The sequence below is a fragment of the Nilaparvata lugens genome, chromosome 3 (assembly GCF_014356525.2).
Source record: "Nilaparvata lugens isolate BPH chromosome 3, ASM1435652v1, whole genome shotgun sequence".
Lineage (NCBI taxonomy): Eukaryota > Metazoa > Arthropoda > Insecta > Hemiptera > Delphacidae > Nilaparvata > Nilaparvata lugens.
In genome coordinates this window covers 71,756,415-71,775,112 of record NC_052506.1, presented here as the reverse complement: position 1 = coordinate 71,775,112, position 18,698 = coordinate 71,756,415, and the positions used below count along the sequence as shown (strand labels likewise).

Here is an 18,698-nt window from a genome sequence, read left to right as displayed (position 1 = left end):
GTGCGTACAGATATACGCGCCGCGAACATGAGCTAAATTCACTTTTAATCAGCTGACTATATCTGTATTTTTACAGAAACGATAAAATACAGATATAAATAGCTTGGCATCAGCTGATTAAAAGTGAATTGCTCATGTTCGCGGCGCGTATATCTGTATGCACCTTTATGTTAAACTTCAGAGTGAAGTTAGTTGGCATTGAAAACTGGATAGTATACATTTTTTCTACTAGTCTGCATTTGTGTTTATACCCTATTACAAATACACGTTGATGTTCCATGAGATAATATAATCATTATTCGAATAAGCGAATGAGCATGCCTGTTGATTTATGAAGGTTTCATAATCAAATCTCATTTTTTGCAGGTGAGTGATGTGTTGGAGAGTAGGAACCTTTCTGTCTTAAGTAGTAAGTGACAATACATGAATTTACGCAATAAGTAGTGTTCTAAGTAGGTTTAAGAAATCGTTTTGTTCGAAATTCCATGTTTCTTGGGTTACCTTCTCAATCATTACTGTCGTTGAGAAGCATCATATATATTTATTTGGATGCTCATACAAATGCATATACCTCGACATCATAAAGCAGCAATTTCTAAATTCATCAATTCGCTAAGTTCTTATGCTGAGATTTGATAATTCCCAATACAAGAAAAAGTATTTTTTATGTATAGATAGCACCAGGAGAGAAGTGTATCTACAACAGTTTTCTTTCTGGATTTTCACAGACATGGGTGAACTTACTCAATATCAATGTAAATCTTTGCCTGCTGTAAGAGTATTTCCCTCATTGGTTTGTCGACTGGAACATCAACCTACTGGAAGTACTCTTCTCATCCAGTCACCCTTGCAACGCCTAATCGAATGAACTTGTTCAGTACACGCGCGCACGACTCCGAATAACAAATTCTGTAGAAACACAGAGTCATCATTCGAGATTCTATTTTTGGTGAATGAGTTGAGATGTTTGCTTTCCAGAGTCCGAGGGTAGCTACCCCTCTACACTTGCACACGCACGCGCAGACGCGCACGCTCGATCCAAGCACGTAAAGTGTTTCTCGACCCCCGCTTCACTTTTCTTCTCTTGCACCCTCTTTGGTCTTTGCCTACGCTTGCTTGTGGTCTCCATCCTCCTACAGTTTTTCCACGTCGTATACTGATCCCCGTGTTTCCCCCTCTAACGCAATCTAGCAGCTCTTCTTCGGTCCCTTCAATATTTTTGTAGGGTTTGAACTCACTCGAAATAATATGGCAAGGATGTTTGCTGCGCTGGGTCGACCTCACGTTTGATGCAGCCTTTCAATATATCTGCAATCATACGGCTGCCACCTCCACAGTTCACCTCCGGGCGTTTCTCAGAACCCCTGGATTCTTCATTACATCACAGACCCCCGAGCTGTCTTGCTCCATTGGAGATGCTATGTTATTCCTGTACTGGTATTCTCCCCTGAAAAAAAAACAATTATCTCAATAAATGATGTTGTTATAACAATATTTCGAGTACGAGATTAATGAATCTCAGCTGAACCTTATCTGAAAACGCATTAATAGCGTGAAATCGATGAATGGAAAAAGAATAATCTATTGTGTCAGAAACATTGAATGTCAATCCAAATTTAAACTTTAATTCGATCATAATTATTAAGAGTATCCTATTATTGGAAGAAGCCCATGCAAAATCCAGTAATAAACTTAAACATTATTTTACCAAGAATCTGTATGTTATATATTGCAAATACTGGAAACTTTCATTCAAAAGTATCAACTATTCTAAATATTACTGAACAGTGTTGGATAATACTTTGAAACTGAGTAATATCAATAAGACAGAATAATATCAGGGTAGTCAGTTGAAATGCTCTTAACTCATCCAAGTAGGCACTTATTATTTATCAGACCGTTGTGCTTGAGTGCATACTGTATTTCCATCTTCAGAATTATTAATATCTCTCATTTTCAAACTAATCTTTTGTTATTAAGATAACTCATTGTTGTGAATCGCTTTAGGAGATACATAGGGTGGTATTCATCAATTCTCTCTCATGATTTACACAGCTCAGTAGTAGTATTCATTCGAGACAGTTGATTTAGTCAGGATAAATAATTAATAAACTCCTCAGAGAGTTACGTTACCAGATGAATATTGCAATAAAAGTCAAGTTAGCTAGATCAGTCAGTGAAACAGTGATGATAATAAATACGGAATCTCATCATTCAAAATAGAAGTATTATTTTCTGACCTGAGGATGGTAGAATTACTTTTCAAGAGCAGAAATTGTAATTTTCTCATCGGTGCACATTCGAACGAGATCCTTCTTGACTATTCATTTTCTGACTCCAGCCAAATGCAAATAGGGGGAAGAAGACCATCTGACTTTCCCCCTATTATGTACAAGTCACTGTTTTCAAATTCCATCTCTTCCCCTCTGCAATCCGTATTATTCCTTCTGTTACTTACTTCTACATCCTCTCTATTCATTATTAATCCCTGTTCTTTACTCATTACTATTCTCTCATTACAGTTCTCCTATTGTTTGGGAAAAGTATAGAATTTACATTTAGCTAGATTTACATTATTTCTTGCTGATTCATTATTGAAGTGGCCTTGGTCATGTTTGAATATTCGTCATTGGATATGAATTTATATTTTATAAATTGGAAAATCACATAAATAATCTTGATTTTTCAAGGAAAGTCTCCCAATATCAAAGTATCATCAAACATAATCTAATATCTTCATTAGCCTCAAAAAAAGGTCCGAAATTTTTGTATTTATGACTTTTAAACTCATCTATTTATATCTCATAGAATAAATAATATATTTCAAAGTAGCCATCAAGAACTTCTTCATGGGGAGAATTTACCGGTGACACATAGAATCAGATAAATTCAAGAAATTATTATTGAATGTTAGATCAAGAATGTTACAGGCTTTGCTCAAATGGCTTACTCATCATGGACAACGGCAGGATCTATAACAAGTACCGCCCACAATCCATCATTAAAGCTTTCTGATTAGTTTTTGTATTGGATATCGGATAACAAAGAATACTAATTAGTTCACAAGTTGATAATGGCCGTTGATTGTATTTCAACAAATATATCATCATGCTGCGTAGACTATCAATCATCATTAGGATCCAAACCTCATGAAAACGTACGCACCCAACGTTCTTTCTCTCACTCTAAATCTCCTCTCATGTAATTCATCCATACAGATATTTCACTATACGAGAATACACGGAAAGGTTTTGCATACTTGAATGGATTAAGTTTTTCAAATTTTCGGTTGAGTACAACGTTTGGATGAATACTCGACCTACCATAGAAATTATTATGGGAAGAAAGAGAAGATTTCGGAGAAAAAAATATCTTTTTTCTGTGAAAATGAACAATTTATCTGAGAAGTATATTTCCATTAGATGAAATGAAGATTCAATATTTGCCAAATTTGTGCATATTGTGTTATCTTCTAGTTTTCCCTATACCAGCGATTTTCGAATCAAATAAGAACTCTGTAAAATATAAATTTTAACAACCAATAAATTTTTTATGTGGGAATCATTTAGGCCAAATTACTAGCCTAATCATTTAGGCTAGGAAAGTAACAGTAATATTGGATGATTGATGATGCAATGAATTATTACAAGCCAATATCATAATAATAACTATTATTATTGTAACAAGACAAGATAATATTTGAAAGTGATACTTGAGTGTCTCTAAATACAGTATCATGAGATCACGAGTGACAACACTTCCAAGTTTCATGGAGTTGCTCTGTCGAGATGATTGTTCGAATAAAGTTGAAGATTGTGGAAAGTTGCCAGTCACTGACTAAACAATAGCAACTTCTCGCGACGAAAATTTGTTCTGGATTTGTATTGCTCTCCAGTCAAATTGTCGGCGACATTTTGAAACGCGTGTGACACATTGCACTTCAGAATCCGAGCTCGACTAATACTGTTCTATCACTTGAATTATTATTGTCAGCTAGTTTCATAGTTTGCAAACACTACCTACATTCAGTTAGCGTCCACGTACGCCAAGCTCAGCTTCTCTTCCCAACTTTATTCTCTTCTGACACATTCGCTGGCAATAAACCAGTGCAAACCATATCTCATTTCAGACAAACTTTAAATTGAATAAAGTTCCAGCGATCCAGTTCTTCCCCTCAACCGCCCGCACCCCCACTCGTGTCCACATCCTGCAGAAACATATTTCAATGTTTTAATTACCATCCAGACACACATTCATTCCACATTGAAAATGATTCGCCGAACGGACGCGCATTCGTTCAAACACCCAGATAACTAGTTGAAGCTCGACAAACTTTATTCGACTGAATATTCAAGCGTCACACGAATGTCCACACCTCATTTGTATCATATCCAATTAAATCATTCTCCATTTCCCTCAATTAAATTCTGCAAAGTAACTTTTTTTGTGAGAATATTAGTTCAGTTGAACGAAATTTTATAGAGCGATTTCTCATCGCATTGAATTCGTAATTTTAACATGATTCACATTAATGATTTTAATGATTCGCATCATTTATTAAAATGATTCGCAGAATGAAATTTTCATAACCTTTCAACTTGATGAATCAGTATGGTATCTCCTGCAACGGTTGCTCTTTTACCGAGGTATTTTCTTATTGTTCCATTATTATTGACAATCACCTCTTATTATCGAGTAAATAGTTTTTGGATTTTCAAAATTTTGGATTTGGAAGCTGATACATTAAAGTTTTTGTTATCTACTATGTTTCATTATAGCAGATTCATTTAGAAACTTATTGCTTTGTAAAATTATATCTGGGGACAGAAGCTTCATTAACAAGTCACATAACCAGATTTTTCTAGTGAGCAAGTTCATTTCAGATGTTCAAGTTTCAACCTCTTTTTCCATAAATTTGGCTTTCTAGAGTTTGAGAACTTGCCGGTTCAAGGAATTCTTGAAGTCTATCTAGGATCTTGTTAATTTTCAAATTTTAAGATTGAGTTTTCTTTGTTACAAATGGGAAATTTGTAGTGACGCATACTTTCCTATTAGTACTGATGAAATCGTATTTGCTCATATTGAAAACAAATTGAAAACGAAAAACACTTCTCACACTAGACATTCACAAAAAAGAATCTAAAATCATATTCTACAGAAATATAATCACACAAGTCAACCTTGATTATTAACGTATTTTGGATAGATTGATTGCGGGCATGCCACATCATATTGTACGTTTCTATTGCTAAATCGGTATCTATTCCTTTATAATGAAAAGCAATAAATTTCTTTGTCAAGCTGTGATTTTCATCTCCTCCGTGATTCAGTTCAAAACATTCAATGGATAGATCTCATCAAAGAATTTTCCAGAGTTATCCAGTATTATATTTGAAAATCGATTAATTGAAAACAATTTATGGAAAGTATGGCAAGTATTTTACTTTAAAAGATTGGTTTTCCGTTTATGTGACTTTTGTCCTTGTTATTCTGAAATTTCATCCACTAATATAATTTTCTATCGTTTCAGAATTCCTTCATTCAACATTTATTAAATACGGTAATTGATCGAATTCATCCCAATTTCTTCTCTAATCGCACTCTCAAAGTATCGTATTCTCTAGGTTATCGACGCAGTAGATTCTTACCGCATCACGATTTGCCTGAGTAGTCTAGAGTAGAAACTTGTCTTATCTCAGCACTAGATAGGGTACATTACTAACTAGTGAACGCAACATTGTGTAGAAACGACTCCGCGATGTCAGAATTGTGAGGCGAAGAAGAAAAAGAGGAAAAAATACGAGAAAAGAAGTGAATGTCACGCGAAAATGTGTCCTCCGTGTGCCGTGTCTCATCACCTGCTCACTCAGATTTCGCCCGACTGGATTGAGATGGTTGGTGACAGAAAAGAAGGAAAGATGAAAGGCGGTGACTTATTCCGCCACTTGCATTTCAATGGCTGTATGATTCGTCATGGTAACCTTCTTCAGGTGCATTCCTCTCTTATTTGCGGCCATCTCCGCTTCTCTCTGTGGCTTTCTGGAAAAGAATTCAGTATTGGTAGTTTCCTGGAAAGGATACCCAGACTTTTACTGCAGTTCTCCATGTGAATTGTCAGGGTTCTTGACTTTGTTGCAATTCGTTACTTGGTTACGTGCTAGGTTACAATAAAACTGATTACTTTTGTTCAATAGATTAGTGACTTTTCACTGAGAATTTCGTTCCACTGTTAGTTAAATCGTGGGCTCGACTGTCAACATTTTTAGTTAGGGTATAGAGTTTATTGAAGAACTGACCAGTTCTATGTAGACTATGAGGCTATACTGTTATTAGATGATATAGGTACTTCAAATATCCTTAGTTATACACTAAATTTGGAAAATACAAAAAAATGTTTTCTAGTGGTCATTGAATTTTTTTAATTAGACTCATTATTAATCGGATCTGAAAACGGTTCGCTGTTGGGAGAGAGATAAAGCTTCATCATTCTCAAATCACCAACAGATAAACTCAGAATTCAAGATCACTTATCATTGAGTCGTATTGCGAATACGAGCTTTTTAATGATTATATTTATTGTTTGTGGGGAATGTAAGGTGCTTGGTCACAGTTTATTCTTAGATTATATTATCACGCAAATAATGATATATCAACACGTATCAGTACACTCTACTCTCTCGATGTCAATTCTTATCACATGGCATGAGTATTTCGCAATCTAGTATTCTCCTTAGTGGCTTGTTTGAAGCTCATTTAGAATACTCAAATTTTGTAACTTAAACATCAAATGCGAGCAAGTTTGAATTTTATATTTATGTTCACGATCTTCTAGATTCTAGAATATAAAACTCTATTTGCATATAACGATCAAGCTCAAAAATAATTTTATGGTTTTTTAATGGTTTGCACCATAAAGATGATGATAGTGAATTTGATTTGAATTGAATGATTTGTATTCTATGAGTAAAGAGATTCTATAACCATTCAATTCTGCTTGTGAATCTTCATATTATGGTATCTAGATAAAAGTTTTGTTAAGATAAGTATGTCCCCTGACCAGATCGCTTGGTATTCGAGTTTGAAATAGATTCTACTGAACCCTTGTGTTGCCTGAGAAGATAATAGATAAGATAATTTTGAATAAAATTTAGAATTTAGAAATAGGCCGGCACATCTAGAAAATACCTGAGTCTATACCTAATTCATGCAGGTGAACGGGCTAGAGTCAAGAAAACTTCAATTAATCTTGCCATGCCTGATTTAATAGGTTTATACTATAGAATGACACTACACTTTGGAATAATTAAACAAAAAATACAAACAGCTTCAATAACATTGGCAACTAAAATCGAACAACAGAAACAACAATTTCATGTTACTTTGTTGACATTCTTCATCTGATTCGGGGGCGCATTACTATCCCCGTTTAGATAGCAATACGTCACAAAACCAAACAATATCAGTCATCAAATAACACATAATTAACTTCAACATAAATTACTCAAGAAAGAAAAGCCCGTTGAACCCAAGTTTCGTCGATAGTAACCCATATAACCCATTTCATAATAATTTGAATCCCCACTTTTGATTGACATTCTCGAATGAACCTTTGTTTCACTACACTGCACTTTCGTTGGTCTGTACGTTGCTTTATCGTCGGGGTTACGGTACCTTGTTTTTGGCGGTGAGCTTTTACCGGTTGAATTTGGCTTGACGGCGACGTCCTCTTACGTCCCTAGACCTGTCGTCTGAACGGGTGTCTTGAAGCGGTGTTACATAAAGTTGCGGAACCAAAGGGGTGGTAGTACAAGAAGTTGGTTTGGGAACACACATGAACCGCTGTAAATAAATGTATTACAGCATTAATTTCTAACTCTTCCTACAATTCATCAAAAGCTAAAACAGGAGTTATCTATTGATTACAATTAATTAAATTCTCTCATTCTTTGAATCCTCATTTTATATAGATTTTTATCTTTAAACTACTGATTCTTTTTATCAGAATTAATGGATCTTTCTTCAAATTGAAATGATGCTAACTTATATGATATTTTTCGTTTGGTTTGCGAAATCAAATATAATTTTTCATATAGTAGCTCGGCTAGTATTGTTGGAAACTTGTGGGCCAGCCAACCTTTATTTTATTTATTATTTATGAACTATAGGACGCAATCCAAGTGTAAATAACGGGCATTCGCCCAAAACTGCTCAGAACCTTAATTAAAAAAGAACATTCCAGAGTTTATGATTTGATTTACCTACAAATACAAGTCCAAAAACTAGTATCAACTGAAATTATGAATTTATCACCTAATAAAACAAGACACTTTATAACACAATAAAAGAAAAAAATATTGAAAATTTCACTTTAAGGAAAGATAATGTTTGCCTTATAAGATTCATCTTGTGGATATTACCTTTAATTAAATAAAATTAGTAGACACATAGAAAATAATTTAAATTGTATTAAAATTTGAACATTCATTAATATTAATTTCCTGGAAAAGAAAAACTTTCTTCTTCGTCTATTAAGATTTCTATCATAAAAATTTACTAAATCATTCGACAGCCTTAATGACATAAGAAAACAGAGTCTGAAAAATATAAATTAAAAAATGTCATAAACTCAATATGAACTGATGAAGAAACACAATTAAACCTTTCAGGACATGGCACTACTAGTAAATTTAAACATTAATAAAAATAAAACTAGCTCCTAATCATAACTAATCATAACTAATCATTTAAATAATCATAAAAACTTGTAAACTTGCCCAAAAAGGGCGAAACATAATGACTACATCTTTACTCTCGTAGTGCTCCTAGCAAAGTGTCCTCCGAAACGTAATCTGGTCTGTCGGCTGGGGAATCGCCCCACTACTGTATTTAGAAACAGGTCTCCTATTGGGCGAAGAGAATCAATTTGACCAATCGTCGCGTGGCTTCTACAGCCTTTGGACCAAATAGTAACTGCAAAATCGGTAGTTTGTTATAATTTCAATGCTTGCTGTTTTCCAACTTATCGCATTTTATGTCGCGACAAGAAGGCTAAGTTTTAGAGATAATTCCATAATCTACATTCCTCGACGACTCGGAGCCACAATTTTTAAATATCTATCATGGGAAACTCGAAGTCATGGCCGTTCATAATAGAGAGAGAAAATAATTTATTTCGCTAACTCACTTACAATAATGGCTCTAGTCTATTGCGTATTAAATTTACTATTATAACTAGGGAAAAGGCCTGAATTAAAGAGAGTGCCTGGCACACTCCCCTTCCTTACGGTGTGAAACACGCAAAAATAAATCTAATCAGGATATGTTACCATAGAGGCATTCTGTATGATTTGGAGAGTCGAATTTCTGGATTGATAGTAGGATCCAATGTGAAGCGGGCCCTCTTCAAAAGAAATCTCTTTAATCATTCCGAAATTCAGCAAAATGTATAACTAATTGAGATTTGGGCAAGAGTCTTTAAAACTGTGGCAAGAGTCAGGACAAAACAATATGGGCGTGTCCACCTTTTAAGTAGGTACTAAAGACGAACCGAGTATAATAATCTTGAATACTTCAATCACTTTATTGAGTCCCTGGTTATTTTCTTGGCAAACTCTAACAAGGGAAAACGTTTAAAAGACATCATAGTTTTAATTGGTTCTATGTTACTCTGCTGTTGTAAAATATGAAGTACGTTTGATCATAATAGTAAAGGATGAAACTTTTTCACTCAGCTGAATGTATTGAAATCTAACTATCATTACTATAGAGTTGAGAGTGCAATATATTTTTAACAATATAAAGCAATTCAGTAGGCAATACTATTCTACATCGACTACGATTCAAAGATAATAATAGTTGAAACTGCATTATTAGATCAACACGAGAGCTATATGACACAAGCGCGATTTTGCATTCCACAATCATGAGAAAAACACTTTCAATTATAATATTCCCGTAGGAAACCTCTACCACAGAACGCTAGTCAAAACAAAACTATAAGTGAAACTATATCTCGCTTGTCACTCGTGTATTGTCATTTTCTCACTGCCTACAACTTCAACTAGATAAATCGACTCGACATTGATCATATTATTATCTTTCGCAAAGTACGTGACATTTTCTCTAAACACTGGAAGCATAGGCTACTATTACACTATTACTGATTTACAAGTGCACTGACATTTCCAACCTTACTGGAGCCTCACATAATTATTTCTCAACAATAAACTTCATATCCAACTAGTTTCAATTACTCTACTAGATCTCAAAATATCTCAACTTATTCACATGGAAAACTTGATTGCAATTTTACTATTCATCATTAAGAAATTTATCATTTCATTAAAGATTTTCCTATTTTTTTTATTTATTAATTCTTTTTGACTACTTATCTCTAAAGGGTCCTACTACTGTTAATTACCTCAATTTAATTTTCCCAACAAAAATTCTATTTCCTTTTGACACGAATTTTCCTACCTATTTCTACTTTATATCCCCATTTAAATTTTTAATCAACCTTTCAACTCTCAACTACAGAATAATTTAAACTCATGCTTAACTCAAGAGATTTTTCCCTTTTCATTTCAAATTCAACTAGAAGAATTTCACTGTTAATTTTATTTTAATTTAACCCGTTCATTAGTGTTCCAATATTTATTTCTACTTTCACTGATAACCATTTTAACATTACCTAGGTACTCGAAAAAGTTTCTCTGTTATTTTATTTGTATACCTTAACTAATCACTTTAAATATTCATTGTCTAAAACCTTCAATTTTCGTTACCATACCAAATTTCTAAGCAACTTTAAACTCAATAATACCCATTTTTTTACCAATTATTACTAGTGTTTTTGCGGCTGACTTTCCTACCAAACAGTAACGAACCTTTTGACTGGGCTTCCCTAAACTGCATTACGCTGATTGTTTTCCTTACAATCACTACGAAGACTCACTAAATATTCTGGATTTCGGTTTACGTTATTCTACTGACGAGCCCCATAACTCTCGAATGAACCAGACCGTTTACTAGATACAATTAAATCTTAGCTCACACCATCTTCGGTGCCTTTCGCTAAAATTATACAATTCCACCGTACAAATTTGCAAGGTTAGTCACAGCTAAATTCCTTGATTTGTTACATGGACAGCTTTCGGGCAGTGCTCCGTTCTCTCTGGACACGGACCTACACTCACGCCGATTACCTAAATTCAACAACAACACACACAGGCAGGACATCCCCGTGTCCTCCTCTAGATCTTGAGTCTCAACTAAACAAACAAAAAAATTCCCCACAGTCTACAGGAAACGTCATCAACACAACGGATCTTTACACTATCACTACGCATGCCTACCGCAAAAATCACACTTAAAAAAAAATATTTCCAATAATAAAACTGATTCACCTTTTCGAGAATAAACATTACTGATAAAGGGACTTGACAACCTCATCTGAATCAACTTATTTTCATTCAAATTCCCAAGGATTTGATCACCGTTTCAACTTTAATCTACAATATCTAATTATTTAGTTTAAACATCTCAAGGCCAAAACTACTCATCAACTTTTCAAAACTACATATCAACAATAACTAATAAAACAGTTTCCTATTTATTCTCTGATTACCTTCGATCTATCTAAACTTATCAAAAAAACTTCCTATTTTCCTCAAACATTCTCCCATAATAATTTCCGAATTTTCCTAATTTCCTTGGGTTGACCTTTAAAATCTCAATATTCACTTTCACTACTACTATAATGATATTCAACTACCAGACGTGAGACCAGAATACGTACGTTGACATTACAATAATTTCTATCATCATTCGCGGAATTACAAAATGCAAAAAATTTATTCCGCACTTAGAATCAGTTGTTTTTCACCTATCCTAGTTTCTTCTACTCATTTTTATTCTAACGTTAAACCTTTCAATATCAATGATCAATTTCAATATGAAGTTTCAGAATACTTTCAACTTAAGCATCAATGATACTTGACTTTATCTTTAAGCACTTCAAAAGATTATCATTTTAATGGTTTAACATAACTGAATAACTTTCCTGTTTCATCTACAATTATTTAAACTTCAGAAAAATTGGAGTAGCAACAATAAATTATTCATTCAACTCCAAACCCAAAATATTGACAGTGAACACGTTCACAGAATGAATTATTAAGTATAGACTCAGAAAAATTGATCTAGTATTATTAGAGTAAGTTATGAAAAATTTAATTTTTTAGAAAATTTGAATTCCAGAGATTTAAAATATCTCTAGACAGCAGAGTGGCGCAGTTGTGTTGCCTGAGAAGATAATAGATAAGATAATTTTGAATAAAATTTAGAATTTAGAAATAGGCCGGCACATCTAGAAAATACCTGAGTCTATACCTAATTCATGCAGGTGAACGGGCTAGAGTCAAGAAAACTTCAATTAATCTTGCCATGCCTGATTTAATAGGTTTATACTATAGAATGACACTACACTTTGGAATAATTAAACAAAAAAATACAAACAGCTTCAATAACATTGGCAACTAAAATCGAACAACAGAAACAACAATTTCATGTTACTTTGTTGACATTCTTCATCTGATTCGGGGGCGCATTACTATCCCCGTTTAGATAGCAATACGTCACAAAACCAAACAATATCAGTCATCAAATAACACATAATTAACTTCAACATAAATTACTCAAGAAAGAAAAGCCCGTTGAACCCAAGTTTCGTCGATAGTAACCCATATAACCCATTTCATAATAATTTTGAATCCCCACTTTTGATTGACATTCTCGAATGAACCTTTGTTTCACTACACTGCACTTTCGTTGGTCTGTACGTTGCTTTATCGTCGGGGTTACAGTACCTTGTTTTTGGCGGTGAGCTTTTACCGGTTGAATTTGGCTTGACGGCGACGTCCTCTTACGTCCCTAGACCTGTCGTCTGAACGGGTGTCTTGAAGCGGTGTTACATAAAGTTGCGGAACCAAAGGGGTGGTAGTACAAGAAGTTGGTTTGGGAACACACATGAACCGCTGTAAATAAATGTATTACAGCATTAATTTCTAACTCTTCCTACAATTCATCAAAAGCTAAAACAGGAGTTATCTATTGATTACAATTAATTAAATTCTCTCATTCTTTGAATCCTCATTTTATATAGATTTTTATCTTTAAACTACTGATTCTTTTTATCAGAATTAATGGATCTTTCTTCAAATTGAAATGATGCTAACTTATATGATATTTTTCGTTTGGTTTGCGAAATCAAATATAATTTTTCATATAGTAGCTCGGCTAGTATTGTTGGAAACTTGTGGGCCAGCCAACCTTTATTTTATTTATTATTTATGAACTATAGGACGCAATCCAAGTGTAAATAACGGGCATTCGCCCAAAACTGCTCAGAACCTTAATTAAAAAAGAACATTCCAGAGTTTATGATTTGATTTACCTACAAATACAAGTCCAAAAACTAGTATCAACTGAAATTATGAATTTATCACCTAATAAAACAAGACACTTTATAACACAATAAAAGAAAAAAATATTGAAAATTTCACTTTAAGGAAAGATAATGTTTGCCTTATAAGATTCATCTTGTGGATATTACCTTTAATTAAATAAAATTAGTAGACACATAGAAAATAATTTAAATTGTATTAAAATTTGAACATTCATTAATATTAATTTCCTGGAAAAGAAAAACTTTCTTCTTCGTCTATTAAGATTTCTATCATAAAAAATTTACTAAATCATTCGACAGCCTTAATGACATAAGAAAACAGAGTCTGAAAAATATAAATTAAAAAATGTCATAAACTCAATATGAACATAATCTTAAAAGTTTCATTCCAATTTAAAGGCTATCTTCCTGACTTTCAGCAATACTCTACGATAATATATCTCCAGAAACAATAACTCAAATGTAACGTAACTGAAAACTCTCTATACTTCTGTAGAAAAAAATTTATAAGTTTCTTCCATCACTAATAAAATCAAAAGGATTATTCTCAATCAATATTATTAACTTGAAAAATAACAGGCTTAATTGATAAAATCTTTTGATTGAAGTTTCACTTAATTAATTTCCCTAAATTATATTTTAACCTTAGTTTACGTACCTTAGCGGTTATTTGAAGAAACAATTATTCGTACATGATGAAGAAACACAATTAAACCTTTCAGGACATGGCACTACTAGTAAATTTAAACATTAATAAAAATAAAACTAGCTCCTAATCATAACTAATCATAACTAATCATTTAAATAATCATAAAAACTTGTAAACTTGCCCAAAAAGGGCGAAACATAATGACTACATCTTTACTCTCGTAGTGCTCCTAGCAAAGTGTCCTCCGAAACGTAATCTGGTCTGTCGGCTGGGGAATCGCCCCACTACTGTATTTAGAAACAGGTCTCCTATTGGGCGAAGAGAATCAATTTGACCAATCGTCGCGTGGCTTCTACAGCCTTTGGACCAAATAGTAACTGCAAAATCGGTAGTTTGTTATAATTTCAATGCTTGCTGTTTTCCAACTTATCGCATTTTATGTCGCGACAAGAAGGCTAAGTTTTAGAGATAATTCCATAATCTACATTCCTCGACGACTCGGAGCCACAATTTTTAAATATCTATCATGGGAAACTCGAAGTCATGGCCGTTCATAATAGAGAGAGAAAATAATTTATTTCGCTAACTCACTTACAATAATGGCTCTAGTCTATTGCGTATTAAATTTACTATTATAACTAGGGAAAAGGCCTGAATTAAAGAGAGTGCCCGGCACACCCTCAATCGTTCCTAGGATGAGTGGTATGCATTCTACTATGTGATCTTTAGAATAATTAATTCATGAAAAGAAAGATCTGTGTAGCTCATGGAAGTTAACTAACCCAATTTTGTTTGAAGTATTGGGTCCGTTGTATCCAACATAACAATACAATTCAATTAGCAATATCGTGTTTTTCATCCCATTATTATTGATGATGTTTTTGCATTATAGCATTTCCATTTCCTTCGTGCACTCCATCACCTCTTTCTCCCAACAAATACTCTGTCCTTGCTCACGAATCCAATTTTCCGCGCTAACCTCATAACATCAAACTGGGCTAATGGTTTCAAGCTCCTTCATACAACGGTTCTTTCGATAGAATCTATTGTCTGATCGTGATTGGTCATATTTAGTTAATTATTACGGTGATCCATTCAAATCTTCCTGATTAAATTTCTTCCAATTTTCAAATTCCAGCGTGATAACGTACCCTAAAATAATTTAATAGTTATTTGTATAGAATTGGTAAATAAACTAAAAATATAGATTTGATTGTATGGTATGAGATGTTGTGGTATTTCTCCATAATTGAAAGATTATTTAGAAGATATTTAACATAGATTAAAAGATATTTACTATGAAACCTGGTACTGAATTATAAATTAATTTTCGAATAAATAAAAGTGGTATTGACAATATCAAAGTCTTCTTCTTTCAATTAAAAATATAGATTTTATATTCATCTACTTTTTATTTGCCCTCTTACGGATTTCAGAGGATGCTGCACTTATTAGTTTGTAGGTATGATGGTAATGAATGAACTACTGATGAGATGAGTATGATACATAGAACTTTTGAATAGAATATTTTTGTTGAATGAATAGACAACAATAAACAAACGAATTAGGAACTGATGAGAAAGATACTATTAATAGTAGCTTCTCAATTAAAATGATTGTTTCCCACATTACATTGTGAAAATACAAATTCAGTTCGGGATTGTTCATCATCATGGGAAGTTTTATCATTCTGGCGTTAATAATCAGCTTTAATAATAATAACAGTACGTCAATCAGCTTCAATCTGGAATTGAAAAGGATGACTCAATCAAACAGGATAGATTTATATTTTTGACAATAACTATAAAAGATTGCCACAAAATTTGACATTTATATTCTACTGAAACATTGAAATTATGTTACAGATTTCAGTACTACCGTTGTACTTACTCTGTGTAGCCCAATACGATCTACGATACATCATCTTTTGTTATCTTTCTACAGGAATCAAGCATAGCTCCAATATTTTGTCGAACACATTTTTGAGTTGTGAAAAATTAGAGTGGATGTTGAAGTGGATCTGAGTTCCCTTCGAGTTTCCGTAATTCCTGGCCGTAAACTATCCATTGACAGCACAACAGAGTGGTAATCGTAATTTGTGACCGATTCAGTTCTGTTTCCGCGGAGGCATCTGCTGGCATTGAAGACTTTGATGGCTTGGTGTCGCTGCGCTACGACAATTCTATTCGAAAACGACAATTCGCACCCATTTGTCATAGTCTTTTATAGCAGTTGGTAACTGCTGTTCACTCCGTCAAGCATTCCTATCGGAAACAAGGTTTCTTGAACTGCAAGATTTTACTGCTGCACAACATTTTTTTATTTCTTCATTTTAACAACATTTTCTCTTATCATTTTCTAATGCACTCTGATTCTGCTTCTAAGTTATTGCTTTAACGATTATTGTCATCATCACCTCCACAATATAGAGTTGTCTTCTTTTGAAACTATACTTAATCTTTGAATAATCTGCTATGTGTTTTATATTTTACTTCTTGAAATTTTAATTCGAAAAACATCATTCTTATTATTAGGCTTATTATTGCTAAGTGATTTTGTGTGAAACATCATGTGAATTTGATATCCATATCAGTTTATCAAACATTTTTTCCATTAATATCAATTTTAATTTTCCATACTTTCTTGAAATTAATTTATTCCATTAAAATCCATAAAAATGTTGCCCTAATTGAAGTTTTGAAAATAAAATTCAATATTTTATTTGCAATCGGTTACATAACATAAGATAAAAATGTTTACATTCATTTGTACGTCTTAACGAAAAATACAAATAACTTACGTCTCAAATGTCTAATTATTCACATAAATAATCCGAATAGTTTCAAAATTCTAGACCTATGAATAATAACTGTGGATTTTCATTTGAGTCTCTCGATAGATCCATGATATAGACATAGATAATTCCAAGACATTGTAATTTAAAGTATGACATTTTAGAGAGTTTGCGGGCTGGACCAGTTCCACTGAGCAAACTTATGACAGAATCTTATTTTCAACAAATTTACGACTAAAATTCAAGTAAAATGGAGATGCAAATAACATGAAATCGATTTTATCGTGTTACAGAATGGCTCTTTGTTGTTGGCTGCAATTTGCAGTTTCTTAAGTGCCTGTAGGTGCCAAGCCGCGCTTTTACCAGTATCATTCATCTTGAAGCTCTCGTCTGAGCACATTGCGTTCAATTATTCAGCAGATTACACTCTCCTGGCAGACAAACTAAATTCAATTACGGTCGATTCACTGCTGCCGAACACATTCACTACAACATAACCAACAGTAATTGCTTCTTGTAATCATTATCCTTGGCAAACTAACTTGTAATTATTTACTAGTTGTGCTAATCTGTCAATTTTCTGTTCATTCGGTGCATGTGAACCCACTGGGAGTTGATTAGATCCATTCGAGCTAATTATCAACTATTAACGTCGACGGTAATAGTTTTGGGTTTTTATTCTATGTTCCATTGGGCAAGTTGAATAAAGCGTTTCTAAAAGAATTTCCACGGTAATATCAAATTTAACGATGACTAATATATCCAAATGATACATAATAATAATATTCATCTATTTAGTCAATGATATTCATTAAAATTATTGGGGGAGTACCAACAGGCACAGCCCAAAACTGTTCCTAGCCCTAATTTTGATTCATATACTGGTCCAAAAATTAGGTTATGTTTCTTTCACTCACAAATTTTTGTTAAATTTTCAGATCGAACACTTACAAACAATTAAGTTTGAATTTAGATTCATAAAAAAATTAAATATCAAAATTATACTTACTAAGCACTTGAAACTGTAAAATACTGGCCAATGAGTTGAAAGTGCAAGATCATAGTTGAAAACTCTTTTAAATTTACATTATCTAAAAAGTAATAAACTGATATACATTTTCCAGCAATCACTAATTAACAGGTCAAGCAGCCATGTATATGTATATGATGTTTTATTGAGGGAAACAGGTTTATGACAGGATAATCCAAATACAATGATAATGAATAGAAACAACAAAATTAATCCGTCATTGTTATCAAGTTGTTCGTTGTGCTCATTGTCATTTATCATTGACAGATTTTGAAACCATTGACCTGCTGGAGCACTTAAAACAAATCCATTTGATTCAATCCCTTGCTAACAATATTCCGTTTCGCAGAAACATTGATAAACAGCTGTAAAGTAGCTGAAAGTGAGTGTCTAATTTTTGTCTTCAAATTTTTTAATTTATTTCAATTAATTTAATCGAATTTCGGATTGATTATTGTTTTTCGGCTTTATATCAACATTGTGAAATTCAAAATCAATTTTATATCTGTGTTATCTTCCTCGGATGGTGCGGAAACTTTGGCAGAAATCAAAATTTGAACTTAACCTAATTGTTTGGACTATTTTTAATATGTGAAAATCCAGGAACTGAAGAAGTTTTGGGCAATTGCCTGTTTTTTCTTTCCTAATTATAGTATGTGTATCACCTTGAATAAATAAATAAATAAATATTTGAACAAACATAGTGTTCCTTCCAATAGGACACTCCAATGTTAATTTTGTTGCAGCAGACGTTTTGTTC

The 18,698-nt window shown here is 33.2% G+C and overlaps 1 protein-coding gene across 1 annotated transcript in view; it reads left to right on the top strand.

Annotated features, from left to right (window-relative positions):
• Nucleotides 1–18,698, top strand: part of LOC111046550 (neural-cadherin) — a 680,352-nt gene that overhangs the window by 88,492 nt on the left and 573,162 nt on the right. Inside the window, exon 3 of the mRNA XM_039422881.1 lies at nucleotides 5,531–5,560. Within this exon, the coding sequence (XP_039278815.1) occupies nucleotides 5,531–5,560 (30 nt within the window). The remainder of the gene's footprint in view (nucleotides 1–5,530; nucleotides 5,561–18,698) is intronic.